At 41.4% G+C, this 17,429-nt stretch overlaps 1 protein-coding gene across 1 annotated transcript in view; it reads right to left on the bottom strand.

The window, feature by feature from the left end:
• Positions 1 to 274: 274 nt before the first annotated feature.
• Positions 275 to 17,429, bottom strand: part of LOC117269005 (retinoic acid receptor alpha-B-like) — a 30,706-nt gene continuing 13,551 nt past the window's right edge. The window contains exons 2-9 of the mRNA XM_033645821.2: positions 10,180 to 10,334; positions 8,532 to 8,673; positions 6,367 to 6,527; positions 6,059 to 6,235; positions 5,660 to 5,864; positions 5,387 to 5,454; positions 3,415 to 3,505; positions 275 to 1,739 (exon numbers count right to left, since the gene is read on the bottom strand). Coding sequence (XP_033501712.2) covers positions 1,459 to 1,739; positions 3,415 to 3,505; positions 5,387 to 5,454; positions 5,660 to 5,864; positions 6,059 to 6,235; positions 6,367 to 6,527; positions 8,532 to 8,673; positions 10,180 to 10,334 — 1,280 coding nt within the window. The 3' untranslated portion in view covers positions 275 to 1,458. The remainder of the gene's footprint in view (positions 1,740 to 3,414; positions 3,506 to 5,386; positions 5,455 to 5,659; positions 5,865 to 6,058; positions 6,236 to 6,366; positions 6,528 to 8,531; positions 8,674 to 10,179; positions 10,335 to 17,429) is intronic.

Here is a 17,429-nt window from a genome sequence, read left to right as displayed (position 1 = left end):
TATTTGCTGTTGTACTGTTCAAGTTCCTTCATAAAGAATTTATGATCTTTAATGTGGCGGTCTCTGGGGTTATTCTGTTTGCAAGGTATCTGTCTGCTTTAAAGGCACAGGTCATTGAAAAAAGGAAAATATTTAGTTTATGATGCCTTAAAGGGTTGGATGTTAAAATAGAGGTTTTTTTACTTGAATAAGATAATGTGAATATGAAAAATGATGGTGTATTTCACAGCAAAGATTCCATTTTACCAAAGAGCACACACATTTCAAGACAGTAGAGGAGAGCCATACTTCTTTATTGAACTCCCTGTGTTTTTTATAACTTTCCAATGAGTTTTACCTCACCATACATTAAAGAGGACAACACTGAAAATGGAGGTTTGTACCTGACAGAGTAGGGATGCTGTAGTGAAACAGCAACTCTGTAAACAGACTATAAAAAACAAAATTCAGCGTGTGCATTTTGAGGATGTCACTGAGGATGAAATTTCCATGTTATCTTAATTAAATTATAAGTCTGCCGAGCTCAACAGCTCAAATGCCACAGTGAGGGTTGATTACTCTTGTGAGGAGTTTTGTAGTCCTGGTATACCAGTCTGTCCACCAACAGGCGCACATTGCATTACTCTAAAATTATATTATGTTTAACAGTTTGCTGAAGTGAAGTTGCTAGCTGCACCTGGAAACTAAATCTGACAGATGATGCAAAGCAACAAACAGAGAAATATGTCTGCCAAATTAAGTCAAGCATTGCTAGTTTTCCCTGATGTGTCTGTAAGGGCATCGGAAGCATTAGGTTGGGGGCACTGTGTGTGTGTTGGAGGGGGGTTGAAGGAAGAAATATTTACAGCTGTATTGGGGAGAAACAGTATATACAAATTTACATTTAGGAAAATAACCTCTTGTATAAGTCCACCTCAGTTCAACAACTTCTTTCACAGCCTTTTTTTATATACAATATAATACATAATAATAATTTTGCATACTATACATCACTTCATATGGGGGGATATGTGTGATTTAAGAGGAATCCTCTTCATCAGTCTGTCCACATTTAAATATCTTCATCATCCTTCATTTCGGTTCACACAGTTTGCATATAATACACTTTTTCTGCATTATATAAAAAGATTGCAAAAATGCTGTTTTTTGCATTTGATGTATAAAACCATGATGTCTGAACACAAATTCAGTCCCCACACCATAGAATATCGGCTTCATTTAACCTCATACCACCTAAAAATTAACCTCCCTGCTGGTAGGCATAAGGTTTAATAATGTCATGGACAAAACATGTCACCAGTAACTAGTTAATGGGTTCAGAGAGTCAGACTTTTTGTCCTCCACATCATGTTATTAGGTGCAGTTTTTCCTGCTTCCAGTCTGCGGTGTCGTTGGTTTTCTTGCAGTACCACGATATACCGTGGGGTGGCGCTGTGTAGAGCAGAGGCGCTGAGGACTTCAGGTGGAGGGGGAGGGAGAAGAGGGGAAGCAGGGTGCAGGGCTCAGGCTGGGAGATGAAACCGATTTGGGTGACAGACTTGGTTGACAGCTGCTGAGTTCCGTTTCATTCTCTTCTCTGACTCCTCCTCTTCCTTTTCCTCCTCCTCCTCCTCCTCCTCCCCCTTTCCCTCCTCCAGCTCCATGCCCCTCCAGTCCCTCAGAGTTCTCCAGCATCTCCTGGATGAGAGGAGGCATGGAGCCAGGTATCTCCATCTTCAGTGTGATCACTCGTTCTGCTCCTATGAGAAAGAGGCGAAGAGAGAAACTTCAGGACAAGAGAACACGTCACTAAGTAGGAACCTGGTGTGGTGGATATGACATGATTGTCATTGTGGTAGCAGTTCAGGCTGCGCACAGTAATTATATGTTTTGCTACGAAAAGTAATGCACCTATTTCATACATATCCCACATAATCATGAGCCAGTAATTCATGGATAACCTACGTATTTTGGAAGGCTGCATTCATATGACCAGTGTGCTGACAGGAGTAAGCAAAGAAGCCATCCTGAGTTGTCTTGTAAGGAGGCAGGTTGGGGCGGTGGATGCATCACAGAATGCAGGACTTTTCCCCAGGACTTTCTCCAGGTGTGCGGAACTGTGTGAACTTTGAATGACCTTTGAGTCATTTTAAAGAACGTCTTCACCATGTTTCTTTTCCCTAAACCTAACCTCTATAACTTTACATTAAGGACGTAACGTCATTCGTGGGGCACTAATTTGTAGGGTGTCATGCTAACTGTGTGCATTTTCATAGGATATAATCTGAACCACTCTATGAGGATACGCTGAATGGTATTACGACCATGTATTTCACATTATAGCGATTTTATAATAAATAGTAGGCTTGTCACAATACCAAAAATTTAGTAGTTGATATCAATACCAGTGAAGTTCATGATACCATATGATAGGACTTAAAATGACATTTTGTGGGGGATTTAGTGTCTTGACGATTTATTGTTTCTGATGTGTGAAATCAAAGTAATGGCAAAATGGTTTTCAGCTTACAAAAATAAACAGGAGGTCTGTGTCACTGTGACATGTGGTTACATTTCTGTGAAGGAGCACCTCAGGCTACAGCGTAGGCTACTGTGTGGGGTACACAGAGCCTATGCCGTACTGTAGGTACAGTGTCAGTTCGATGCAGAAGTACAAATCCTGCTTGAGTCCCTCTTGGTTAGCCACATCTCTGTCATGCCCAGAACAAAGGCATCTGTAGATTTGTGTTGGAAACTTTACTGGGCTTAAAGTTAATCAGTCTTGTTGCTAAAAGTCTGGGTATTACTAAGAATGACAGAGGGCAGGGGAATGCCTGACAGGGACTGACGTTTCACTCTGTCCTGAACTCCACTCCACTTCACTTTTCTATGAAGCTTGTTAGAAATAGTCTTTTGATTATGACTGTCACCAAGTGGAATAAAGTGGCAATTTTTGTGGCTGACCTGGGTGACAGTCAGGGGAGCACACAGACACCACAAAGCCTGTCTGTTAAAGCTGTTTCAATCTTAAGCAGACCAAGGAATTCAACAAGTCCAACTTAGCAAAGCAGCTTGCCGACAGACATGCCGAGTGGTTCAAAGACCAACAGCTTGATGAATATGATAACATAATAATATCATGCCCATGCCATCAGTCAAATGAGTCAGATTTATTTTGTGACGAGCAAACTTTTCCAACTTCAGAATTTGACAAGGCAATTAGGGTCAATGATAACTTGTGTAATTTGGCTTCATCTTTCTAGCTAACTTAGCAATGTGGAAAATATTGCTGCACATGACCGCTCACAAGTGTAAATATTCAGACTAACCCCAACAACACTGCCCATTGTAATCAGAAGCCTGTAGATTACTACCAGCCATCACTGGTGTGTGTATGTGTGTGTGTGTGTGTGTGTGTGTGTGTGTGTGTCTCACCCTTCACACTGATACTCCTGAGGTCTGTAATCTTCATCAGTATCTTAGGGAACATACAGGGTTTTTCAGGCCGCCTCCTCCTCACATAGATCTGTGCACACACAAAGACATGGATAAAAACGTTTTGTTTATATGTCATAGTGCTAGGAGATATGGAAAAAAACAAATATCACAATCTTTTTGACCAACTCCTTCATTAACGATATTACAGGGCATATTTTACATCACCTTTCTGAAATGCAGCCTTTAAACCCAAGAAAAGACAACTCTTACTATAAAAACCCCTTGTTTTGGACACCTTTCTGCTTTGTTTGGTGAATTATTTTTTTCTCAGCGTTTTTTATTATTAATGACTTAAGTGTGTGTTTTACAGAAAGATTAAACTTTGTTTTACTGATGTTTATTTCCTCACTCAGTCTTGCTGGTTGCCATGTCCCTGCTAAATAAAGATAGTAGAAGAAACAGTACATAAGAATTAAGGATGCCCCATATATATTATTATTATTACTTACACTCTCTCTAGCTGTGTGTGTGTGAGACACAGCTGCTTGTTTGTCTGAGTTAATTGTTAATGTGTGAGGTGAGTCAATAGTGCATCGCCATTCTATTTGGTAGCTGTGGGCTATTCTATCCAGGGACGGTGAGACAGCGCCTGGATAGAATTTATAAAAATGCAGCGTGACAATATAAACTTTTCATACATCAGATGTAACGTGGACTTGCTGATGCCAACCCTTTCATATGAGTCAGCTGTCTCTGTTTGTCTCTGTTAGTAGAGACTCCACCCTGCAGTGTAGTTTATACACTTCACTGATACACCAGAGACTTACACAGTAACACTGGGCTTCATCATTTCCCTCTCTCTTACCATTAACTATACATTTAATACTGATTAAAAGTAATTTTGCTTTCACATCCTTTATTTATTATATTCACCTGTAGTGTAGGGTTATATTGGGGCAGGGGCATTGGGGGTAGGCCATTTGACAATACCCCAGAAAACCTCCCTCTTTTTCACAGCCTAATGTTGGTAGGTATGGAAGAGTCACAACTGTTCTTTGTGTTTGTTGTGTTAGTGATGGTGATGTTGGTTTGATTTGGTTAGGTCAGGGCCATGGAATATTACATCATCCATATTTTCTAGCTACATCTCAGCCTTTCTTACCCTCAGGTGTACAGAATCTACAGGTTCTAGTGATTTAAAAAATAAATAAATACAACCTGTGAAATTATCTGTTATTGGCCATGAGAAGCAGGCAATTATCAGTTATCAATATCTGTTGAAAAAAAATCAATATCGGTGCATCCCTATTAAGAATACATTTATACCTGTGGTGGTCTTATTTTTATTCTGCTGCATATGGTGGGCATTTATAAACTATCTTCACTCCCGTCATTTAAAGGATATGTCTGGTGATATTCTAAATCTTGTAATGCCAACAAATCCTATGAAAAGATCACAACCAACAATGAATTGTGAGTGCATCTAAAGCCTGATTCACCTTCTTCCTTTGTGCCATAGAGTTCCATTGTAATCCAAACACTACTAAAAACACAGCAGTGAGCCACACTGTTTAACTGGTTGACATGTTCCACCATGAACACAAACACTGTAGTTTATTTTGACTCATTCCAACATACACTGTCCTGCTGCCCCAGATACCCACTAGAGAATGGTGTTGCAAATAATCCCAAAGCAAAATTCACTTCTGTTTGAGTAGCGTTTGCTAAAAACTATATTGACAAGCTTCATTACTGAGCCTTCTTAGTCCTGTAAAATAAAACTACATATCTGAAATATACTTTTAAAGGTTTCCGCCCTCCAAACAAACAGGCATGGTGATGAGTACCACAGACAGGGTAAGAAAAGTTAGAACGTACTGACCGACTGACTGACTGTTGGTTTGAGTCTTTTCAAAGAATTTTTCCCTGTGAAATGACTAAGTACTAAAATCATAAGCAGATGGCAAACCTTCAAGGCTTCAAGCATTGGCTCCTGAAGAACATCCACCTTCTCTGACTCCTCCAGATCCTGACGATCTGCATGCACACATACAAAAAACACATTACACCACAATAGTATGTACACAGAACATGAATCTGTACAGTCTTACTACACACACCATTTCTGTGTGAATGTGGGACTCAAGAGGACAAAAATAATTTCTATCCTTACTGATTTTTCCATCACTACTCAACTCTGCATTCTTTTATTTCATATTCCTGAGAAAATCAAGTGCAGTACCTCCACAGAGCAGGCAGATGGCGCTGAGTAATCCTGTCTCTGCATCGTCCATCTCCAGTGGGAGCAGCTGGTTGGCAAAGGAGAATACCAGATCTGTGAGAGGTCCGAACCCGGCGTTGTGCATCTGGGTGCGGTTCAGAGTCAAACCATCTGAGAAGGTCATGGTGTCCTGATCGGGGGTGTAGCGGGTGCAGATCCTTAGAATCTAGGAAAAGGGGATGAGGTGGCCGAAAGCAGAAGGAAACAACATGAGATGAATCATTTAATGGAGACTTTTTATACACAACTTTCTGCTATGCCACAGATGTACATTGCCCCATGTGTTGAACAGTTGTCTCTGCTGAGGAATTATTTGTGTAACTGGCTCTAAGAGTGTGTTGATATGTGACAAAAACTCACCAGTATGTCGAGGCAAGCGGCTTTGAGCAGGGTGATCTGATCAGCGATGCTTAACGTGGTGAAACCAGGGAGCTGCTTGGCGAACTCCACTGTCTTAATGATGCATTTGGTGGACAATTCACTGAACTTGTCCCAAAGACTGACATCCAGAGCGACACGCTGCTCTGAGCTGTTGCTCTGCAGGTTGGGGTCAGGGAAAGAGAGACAGACACCTTTAGAGCACTGGCTTTATCTGTATGTTCCATTTGTTTTTAGGTGTAAGTCAATTTTTTAAATTAAAATATGCTTGTTAGTGTAGGTGTGTGTACCGTGGTGTATTTTCCCAGCTGACAGAGGGAAGGAAATGTGTCCTGATGGGCCCGGCGGACTCGTTCAATCATCTGCTCTGTGTCTGCTGACAGGACGTAGATCTCTGTCTCCCCCTGCCTCTTTTCTTCTTTCTTCTTCTTCATTCTATCATTTCGCACCACTGTAGGTGGGGGCAAAGATAGAAAGATTTAGCTCAGACATTTAAGCAGCAGTTAGCATTGACATCTTAATTCAAAGACAGGGAGACTGCTGTTTCAAAGTTCTCATGTCACAGTTACTTTTAAATCTTTTGTGTATATTTATGCCTCCCACCAGCCTGTATTTAGTAAGTCTGAAGGAAGACCTGTAAGACATGGGCTTTTACCAGACAGTGAGGGTCTAATGAAGGTGGTGACTCTATGGAAAATGAGAATGTAGCATTTTTAGAACCTGACACATACCAGAGACTGTAATTTAAGATATTTCGGTGCATCAATTTGACTACTCTTTCCGTAATCCTGCAAGTACCTATCCATCCATTATGCTATTCAGGGTCACAGGGGAGCTGAAGCTGATACCAGCTGACACTGGGCAAAGGCAGGGTACACCCTAGACAGGTCGCCAGACAATCACATGGCTGACACATAGAGACAGACAACCATTCTCACTCACATTCACACCTACGGACAATTCACCATCAGCTAACCTCACTACCTCATCCCCATGTACTTGAAAGCACAACAGTATGCCTACATCCCTGAAGCAGGATTACATATAACCGATGCCTCGATGGTCCAGAAACAGTTTATGCTAGTCAAATCAGAGTCTGCAATGTTAACATTGTCATTGTTTTTCAAAGACATGTGACCAATACAATGTATCGTGGTTCGCTGATATACATGTGGGGATGAGAAAATGCATTACAGGATGCCCCCTTAGCCTGCTAGCCTGCTACAGAGACAGGGAATAGGCCACACTGCCTACCTGAGCAGCACATGTGGGCGCCAAACATCTTGTTTATTTACTTCATGTGTACTTTTCAGCAGAGAGCACCTTAAGTATCCAAAGAGCACCTGTATGTGATCCCCACAAAGACCCAGCAGTGCCTCTATCCCATTGTCTTCACAGCAACATTACACTTTTCACTACAGTTTCAATGTCAATATCTGTAGAAAAAAATATTAATATATTTTTTTAACCCTATAATCTTTTTGTGTTTTAAATTAAAAGCCTCGAGTATTTCTGTGGAAAGAATCCCTTCATTTGAAAACAAAATACTTTTAATATTATTTGCAATAGAGTACCTAGAATAAACACAAATGGCCATGGTGTGCTGACAGAAAACCGTGGATCGGGAGAGAGTTACTGCCCCAGGTGAAGAAATTCAAGTATCTCAGAATATCATTCAAGAGTGAGGGTAAAATGGAGCGTGAGATGGATTGGCGATTTGGCACAGCAGCATCAGCAGTGGGTGCTGCGCTGGACGGTCATGGTGAAGAGGGAGCTAAGCCAAAAGGTGAAGCTTTCAATTTACCAGTCCTTCTAAGTCTGAAACCCACATCTATGGTCCTGAGCTTTGGGTAGTGACTGAAAGAATGAGATTGCGGGTGGCTGGGCTCAAGCTCAGCTCACCATAGAAAAAGGGTGAGGAGTGCAGACATCTGGAGGGACCTTGGAGTAGAGCTTCTGCTCCTTGGCATTGAAAGGGGCCAGTTGAGGTGGTCTGGGCATCTGATCAGGATGCCCCCTAGGCACCTCCTGTTAAAGGTTTTCTAGGCACATCCAACTAGTAGGAGGCACTGGGGCAGACCCAGACACTGCTCTGTACCCCTTTAAGATTTGAAAAAAGGAAATGGTATAGTGAGGTAAGATGCTGGCTATTACAAGTTGATGGTGGTGGTTTTGTGGGGCATGTATCAACTGAGAAAGGCCACCAGAGGGAGACAAATATCAAGGTTAAAACACATCACTGTGCTGCCTTAGAAAAGCACCAAGCTTGAACTGTACTGCATCTCCTGCTTGAAGTATAGAAGTCACTTTGTGCGCTATGCTCTGTTAATTATAGCATGACTACAAGCAATCTAAACATAAACAAACATTAACCCTTTACAGTTTAGAACTTCATCCTTTTCCACACTTTACTCCACACACACAGAAAGGCACTACATCTATAGACTGTACTCACACTCCTTGGACATGCCGACTTCAAGGCATTTCTGCAGTCGACAGGATTGACACCGGTTCCTCGTCACCTTGTTTATGACACACACTTTGTCTCGGTGGCATGTGTACACCATGTTCTTCTGGATGCTCCTCCGAAAGAAACCCTGACACAGAAAAATGGAGATGAGGGAAAAGAATACAACAGCATTGTGAACATCTGGAGCAGCTGTTTTTTAAACCTGAAATAAAAGCAGGGACAACCTTCATTTTAGAACTAAAACTGCACTATCAACTATAACCACTACTGCAAACACTTGAGGAGTGTGCTGTTTATTGTTGATGGCCAGCTGGACGCAGGTCTGTAAATGGTCTAAAAGGAAATGCCTAGATGCACCCAAAAAACCCACACACAGATATCAAAACAGATACTTACTGCATGCAGAGAGAACTAGTATATATGTGTGTGTATGTGTGTGTGTGTAGGATTGGATGAAGCAAAGAGGCTTACAGATCCTAAGGGAGGTGCAAAGGTTGTGACCTCTTCGCTTACACATTATGCAAATACTTTGTAGTCTCACGCAACTGTTTTTCATTCAGGTTTTCTAGCTGTAGCCTGCCACTGTTCATAAACACCATGCAGTTAGCCAATGTGAGTGTTGCAATGCAGCAGTAATGTACCTCTTTTGAAATGTTTTTTCAGCCGAGTACCGCTTGTTCAGCGCAAAAAATTTTGGAAATAAAAAAGGCCTATCTGAATAGGTACAACACAGCATTGCACTATTGGTGTCTGATTTAGGGGCAGTACACATACTACATTTTTTGCACCCTTAAATTCATTGTTTTCAATGTAGATGCGTGGCAGGCATGCTCAAACGCCAGAGCGATGTCTATTTTATAAACGGAGTTCAATTTTTGGAACGCAGCAGCACACACATCATGTCATGTGACAAGGAACGACCATTCACAACTGGCAGATATCTTTACCTTCATCCATAAATATCAGTAATAAAATGGTTAAGAAGTTGATCATTCAGTGCAGGGCTGCCAGAGCTTTCCATCCATCCTACAGACAAAAAGACCTACACACAAACAGTGCCAGGAAGAAGATCAGCTCTGCACTCAGGATTTCAGGAAAACAGGCTATAATATGGTGCTCGATGAGTTTGCCTAGCAACCTCAGACGCAACCTGCCGCCGCACTCTTGAAAGCCGGCACAGAAAAGGCACAAGAGTAGGACCCAGCGCCTGACCCCGTGTTTTCCAGGCGGTTAGAGATGCAGCATGTGTACGGCCCCTTACTAAATACAGTAAGCTTACAATTGAAATACACTGAAATGCTTCATTTCAAATGTTAACAAACCATCACTTAATTCGTGGCAAACCTGTTTTTTTGCCATTATGCAAAAACACCGGGACAGCCTTGTAGTTGCACTGAACTGCATATTTTTGATAATTTGCACTTACAATTTAGTTTATAATTTAGGGAATTATGCATGATGGATTTTTTTTTTTTATTTATTTTTTTTTACAAAAATTTAAAAAACAAAATATGTACCCCCTGCAGGAGTTCAAAGTACCTCTAGGAGTACAAGTACCCCCAAATGGCAAACTCTGCTGAAGTGTATGTGGTGTTGGTGTTGGTTAAGCTCACTCATATGTTCAGATACCTACCTTGCAACCCTCGCAGGCACTGACTCCATAGTGGTATCCTGAAGATTTGTCCTGACATACAAAGCAGGGCTTGTAGACACGGGGTGGAGGTGGAGGTGAGGGGGGGCTGGGGATGAGTAGGTCCTCTCCTGAACTCGTGCTCTCAGTCTCTATGGCTGCAGGAGGACACAGAGGCAGGAAAAATCAGGATGTTGCAGTTAGTCAGACTGCAATAAAAGTGCATTTCTGTGAAGACTAGGAATTCAGTAATCTGATATCGGATATTGGGCCAATACTGACTTGACTAGCTGAATTGGGTATTAGTGACAATAGGGGCGATGTATTCGAATCAATTCTTTTTCTTTATGTAGAATCCAAATTCTTATTAAGAATTTTCTGCTTTTTAGTTTGCACTCCATTTGGACTTAATTATGATTAAATGATTATATTTTGTCCTAATTTTATTCAACTGTATTGTAATCTGGAATCTTAATCTGTTTTAGTTTTGACCAATTCATGCCTGCATTTACAAGGTTTACACTTGAATTGTAACTTTTAATTTTTTTGGTGTACTTAAAAGTGGAGAGAAGGCAGAGATATATGTGGCTGACATCTCCAACACTCAGCAATTCACACCAAAACAATGAGGCATACAGTTTATTAATAAAACACAAGTATCATTTCAGTACTCTGTATTAGCCGATACCCAAAGGCCAGCACATCCTGAATTAGTACATCAGTTTCTCTGTTTTGTATTTAACTTGAGTTGTAGTAAGATTTGGATTTTTTTTAACTTTTATTTATCGAAAGTAACAGTATCCCCTATTTTTGACACTGTACCACCTGATTTGACACCAAAGACTTAAGTCAGTGAGTGGATGCAGGTGAGCTAACTATCAGTCATAGATTAGGGCTGCCCCCTGAAAGTCCCTTCTGTTGACTGAGATTACTTCAAGTCAAGCATTTGTTTGGTTTGTTGTTCTTTTTGTTTTTTTGGCATGTAGGTGAGCGCTTTTCTCTTTCACACTCCTCTTTGGCACAGAAAGCTAAAGACATGCTGGCAGCAGCACACATACATCTTTGCACTGTAAGGCTCTGGGACAACATTATTTTCAATCTTCTGCTAAGAAGTGGTGAATATATAGCCTGCAGATATTTAATACAATACAGTCTCTGACTTTTGTGTGATATCTAGTGTTGGCTAAAAATGTTGTTCCAACACGTTGTTGGGGCCATTAGCTTGTTAATTATATGCATGAATGCTGCTGTCACCCTAAACATGTCGCTGGGCATCGTTTAAACTTTAAAACTTCACATGAAAAACAAATAGTTGTAAACTCGTATTAAATGGCTGAATCTGATTCGACTGGCATCATTTGGAGTTGGGTACAGCTCTAATCAAGATAAACATTTAGCTTTGTACAATTTGCTTAAGTTGATTACCAAAATCAAATTAGCTCAGGTTTTTGGGGACAGCTTTGCATCAGAAGACAACCATCCCATTCCTTAACTTTACATACACCAGATAATACTATGCAAGATTTTTGGAGACTGTGTGATTTTCACATATTGTTATTAACATCAAAGCTGATTCAGGCTGAGTATGTTTTCAACACCAACTGTCCTGTTTGTGCCATCAGCTTTATCAGAATTATGCTTCATAAATATAAATTTACCAAAACCCAGCTTCTTATTTTCAATTTACGTATTTCCAATGATGATAACAATCTGTGTCTGTAGTGGTTGCAAAGATAGTCTGTGTCTGTACCTCCCACCTGTATTAATACACCAATGAACAGCTATTAAAACCCCAATTCCAAAAAAGTTGGGATGCTGTGTAAAAAATATATACAAACAGAATACAATGATTTGCAAATCCCTTTTTGATACATTTTCAATTAAATTCAAGATATTTAGTGTTCAAACTGATAAACATTATTGTTTTTGTTTTTTTACATATACACTCGATGCTTGCAACACATTTCAAAAATGTTGGGACAAGGGTATGTTTATCACTGTGTGACATCACCTTTTCCTTTAACAACATTCACTGAGTGTTTGGGAACTGGAGACATTAATTGTTAAAGTTTTGAAAGTAAATTTCTTTACAATTGTTGCTTGATTAACTGCTTCAGCTGCCCACCAGTCTGGGGTCTCCATTGCCGTATTTTGCACTTCATGACACGCCACACGTGTTCAACAGGAGACAGGTCTGGACTGCAGGTAGGTCAGTCTAGTACCTGCACTCTTTTATTACGAAGCCACGCCGTTGGAACACGTGCAGAATGTGTCTTTTTGTCTTGCTGGAATAAGCATAGACGTCCCTGAAAAAGACCTCATCTGGATGGCAGCATATCTTCCTCCAAAACCTGTATGTAAGTTACCCATGCAAATTACCCATGATGGCATGGGCACTAACACTCCCCCATGATACGTTCTTAAATTTTTGGACGATTTGCAGTTTTTCACAGAGTGGTGAACCTCCTGTTGTCCTTTCTTGTGAACACCTGAGCCTTTAGAGGATGCCCCTTTCAGACCCAATCATAATGTCAATACCTGTTACCAGTTAATCTGTTTACCTGTTGAATGTTCCAAACGTGTTTTTTAAACATTCTACAACTTGCTCTGTCTTTAGTTGCCCCTGTCCCAACTTTTTTTTAAAATTGCTGCAGGCATCACATTTAGAATGAGTGTATATTTCCAAAAAAACAATCAAGTTTATCAGTTTGAACTCTAAGTATCTTGTCTCTGTACTATACTTAACTGAATGAAAGTCAAAACAGATTTTCAAATCACTGCATTCTGCTTTTATTTATATTTTACATAGTGTCCCATCTTTTTTGGAGTGGAGGTTGTGATAGCTGTTCAGTGGTATCCTTAGCCGGTCACAACCCTGTGCCTTTTTTTTTTTTTTGTAAATGACAATAGGTAGGAGTTACAGACACAAACTATCCCTGCAACCATCAAAGATCCAAACCAACAGTTTTTCCCAGGTCAGGTAAGTGGGTCAGAAAACTACATGCCCAAAGTCAAGTTTTGCCTGCCCCTGTTTTATTTAGTGTTTCTCTTGAGGCAAACAGTGCAATGCATAGTTGCCGTTCTGCCCACATCCTCTAACGCCACCCAACTGAACTCCTGTTCCAGGATAATTGAAATGGTGCTTGTGCTTCAGCTCATAAACTTTGTCTTTACCCAAAACCATTTTCTCCTGACAGCCCAATCGGAACTGTGCATGTGCAGTACTCCAAAGAGATGGGAGGGCAGCAAGATGGCTCACTCCTGAGCTATTTCAATCAAGAGATCCAGAAAAAACAATGTTTTTAATTCTTTTTTACAGCTTGCCAAATCAGACAAGTGAACTACTAGATATATTAGCCCAGCATGGTATTTTGCTTACTGTGGGCAATCCTTACTGTTGAGTCCTGTATATAAGTTCCAAAGAATGTAAATGTTTAATTTTGTCTGCAACCTTTGTCATGAAAACCTTCTTGGATATTATCATATTTGTTTTGACTGTAACGATGCAAGCATAAACTTGTATTAAGGGTCGGCCATATACTGATTATACTCAATGTACAGTGGCTTGTTCCATGTGGGATGTATAAAATGACTATATCATGAACATCAAGGTCAAATTGTCAAGACATTTTTTTAAGCCACCAGCATAAGATCCACTTTGGTGTTTTGGTTCTCTCACTGGAGGACCACCAGTGAAACTTCCACATACTATTAATATATAAACAGAGCCGTTAGTTTGTTACCAGCTCACAGTGAATAAATCCTCACGTTTAACAGTGCCACAATAACACTAACTGCCAAAAACAACTGTTGACCGGTATATATATATATATATATAATTGTCACAAAAACGAGCAGAGAAGCCTGGAACTGTCTATTCTGTTTGTTACTACAGCTGGATATGTCAAAAGTTGTACATAAAATAGCTCACTTTTTAAAGAATGTTTTATCTCTTTAAAAATTATTTATGTTGCACTTCATTCCTGCTGGGTGACATTTTGTTTATCGTTCCTGTACTGAATATGTTGTTTCTCTTCCATACAATGTTAGCATGATGTTGTGTCGTTATACTCTAATCCAATCTTAACTCTAATCTCTTAATCACATATTGCTTTGGTAAGGTGAAAATCAAGGTTACAATCTGGTGGGTCTGGACAGGGAGTTTGTTTCGATTGGCACAGTAAATTCACTTCGGTGGTTGGATTTTATCTTGTCAAATGGAATTCATTTGCGTACTGTCATTCCTCTGTCCAGCTCATGATAGTACATAGCTGCTGATGTGCAGCTGACTCCTCCACTGTTGTTTGAGCTAAGTAAACCATACCATCCCATTCTGTGTCAGGCTCATTTTGTCAAAGTGGCTGTTTTATTTTTGCTCAGAGACCTGGCAAAGACTGACTCTGACCCATTTTAAGGTCCTGACCCTTCAGATTAAGATACCAGGAGCAGCCACAACTCCTCTGCTTCTCCCTCTTTCACTCTGCCTACTCTAACCTCTAACCTAACACACACACACACACACACACACACACACACACACACACTTCTCCCCTCCCCCCAGTAGCCATACCAGACATTCCACTATGGAGGAGATTCAACTCTCCTCTACTGGTCTGCTCTGTTTACATAGAGAGGGAGAGAGAAATGAAGAGAGGAGATCCTCCTCCTCCTCCTCCTCTTCAGCCATCATACCATCCCTCCATCTTCCCCTCTCTTAATCTCTCCTCTATTTGTCTTTGCTCTCCTCTCACTGACACGCTAGCCAACAGTTCCCCTCAGCACTGTCTGACCTCTTTTAAACTTCTCTCTCCTCCTTGTGTCAAATTTCCAAGTGTCTGTCTCAGTGTGTTTGTTAATCTCTTCCTATTGTCTCCCACTTCTGCTTTTGTGTGCAGGACATGACACAGTCGGCAGCGTGTCCAAACTAGGTTTCAATTTGGAGAAAGACTTCTTGTTATTGTTGAGATGTGGGATATGGTATTTTAACATTAAAGAATATTGGTGGCTCATCTTTGTGTTGCAGGAGGATGACAGCCTCACATTTTATCAAATAAGGATAATAGTGTTTAAAAAATGTTTAGCTTGTTACTCGCTTGTGAGAGCAAATATTATAAAACAATTACTTTAAACCAAGTGATCTGACTGGACAAGAGGCATTCCATGAGTGACGATACAGAAGACAACAACACTGGGACTTTTAACAATGCTTACATCACCATGTTTTACAGGTGTTTTAAACCTTTAACCACATCAACACTGATTTGCCTGCTGTATGAACATAGCTTTAATGACCTCAATGATCATCTGACTTTTCATCTAGCGCCACCACAACGTTATGATTCCATTCTAACAAAGAACCTGCAAAACTAATGGCATTCCTATCAGCTTCAGCTGTAATGATCATGGTAAAAATCATATGCTCAACATCCAAATGTTAGCATTGTCATTGTGAGGGTCTTAGCATGCTGACGTGTGCACTCAGCTCAAAGCACTGCAGTATGCTGCCTTTCAATGGAAGTTGTGAGCTCGTGGTCATGGCATAGGAAGTAATGACATCACATGCTTGGCATTCAAGTGATCCCCAGCTGGCACAAGACATCAGTATGAAGTAAGAAATATGTTGGACTCTTACAATGGACCAACGTTAAATTTTGGTTGAAATGAAAATCGAGATGACAATATTTAAGTACATCCATCCATCCATCCATCCATTTACATCCACTTATCTGGGGCCGGGTTGCAGGGGCAGCAGGCCAAGCAAAGCACCCCAGACATCCCTCTTCCCAGTAACACTTTCTAGCTCCTCCTGGGAAACCCCAAGGTGTTCCAAGGCCAGATGAGATATGAAGTCCCTCCAGCGTGTTCTGGGTCTGCCCCGGGGCCTCCTACCAGTGAGATGTGCCCGGTACATCTCTGGAGGGAGGCGCCCAGGAGGCATCCTTATCAGATGCCCAACCCACCTAAACTGACCCCTTTCGATGCAATGGAGCAGCAGCTCTATTCTGAGCTCCATCCTGAAGTCCAAGCTCCTTATCCTATCTCTAAAGTTGAGCCCAGCCACTCTGTGGAGGAAACTCATTTCTGCCATTTGCATCCCAGAGCTCATGACCATAGGTGAAGGTTGGGACGTAGATGGACCAGAAAATCAAAAGCTTTGCCTTCCGGCTCAGCTCCATCTTTACCACAATGGTCTGGCACAGCGCCCGCATCACTGAGGAAGCCACACCAAAATGCCAATCCATCTCACCCTCCATTCTACCCTCACGTGTGATAAAGACCCTGAGATACTTGAACTCTTTGGCCTGAGGCAGTAACTCTCCCCCAACCCGAAAAGGGCAGTCCACCTGGTTCCGACAGAGAACCATGGCCTTAGATTTGTAGGTGTTGACTCTCATACCAACCGCTTCACACTCAGCTGTCAACTGCCCCTGTGCATGCTGGGGGTCACGGTGTGATGAAGCCAACAGAACCACATCATCTGCAAAAAGCAGAGATGCAATTCTAAGGTCCCCAAACCGGACCTATTCCTTCCCCCCAGCTGCAACTCCAGATCCTGTCCATGAATATCACAAAGAGGATCAATGACAAGGGGTAACCCTTGGGAAGGCCAACACTTGGGTCATACAGGGAACTGATGGCTTGTGGCCGCAACCACGGTACCCCATAATCCCGCAGTACCCTCTCCTCCCCAAGGGACGGGGTTGTTTCCAAATCAACAAAACAACATGTAGACTGGATGGGCAAACTCCCACGGACCCTCCAGCAGCCTTGAAAGGGTAATGAGCTTGTCAACTGTTCCACGGCCAAAGCCTCCTTTCCAGCACCCTGGAGTAAACTTTTCCCTGGAGACTGAGAAGTGTGATACCCCGATAATTGGAGCACACCCTCCGGTCCCCTTTTTTTAAAATGGGAACCACCACCCCGGTCTACCACTCCGCAGGCATCGTACCCGACCTCCAGAAGACACTGAAAATATGTGTCAGCCAAGACAGCCCACCAATGTCCAGAGCCTTCATCTCAGGACGAATCTCATCCACATCTGGCACCTTACCACTGGAGACCTTTATGACTACCTTAGCAACTTTTGCTAGGGATACAGACAGGAGTTCCCTTGAGTCTTCAGGCTCTGCCTCCTGTACATTTTTTTGAGAATCGAAACAGTATTACAAAACATAATATTGCAATACTCAAGTGTATCATTATTTTCTCATACCCCTACTAAATATAATACATACAAGTGTTAATCTTTTTTA

The sequence above is a fragment of the Epinephelus lanceolatus genome, chromosome 18 (assembly GCF_041903045.1).
Source record: "Epinephelus lanceolatus isolate andai-2023 chromosome 18, ASM4190304v1, whole genome shotgun sequence".
NCBI classification, from domain to species: Eukaryota; Metazoa; Chordata; class Actinopteri; order Perciformes; family Serranidae; genus Epinephelus; species Epinephelus lanceolatus.
The sequence above is the reverse complement of the archived record's forward strand: the minus strand, read 5'-3'. Positions and strand labels throughout refer to the sequence as shown.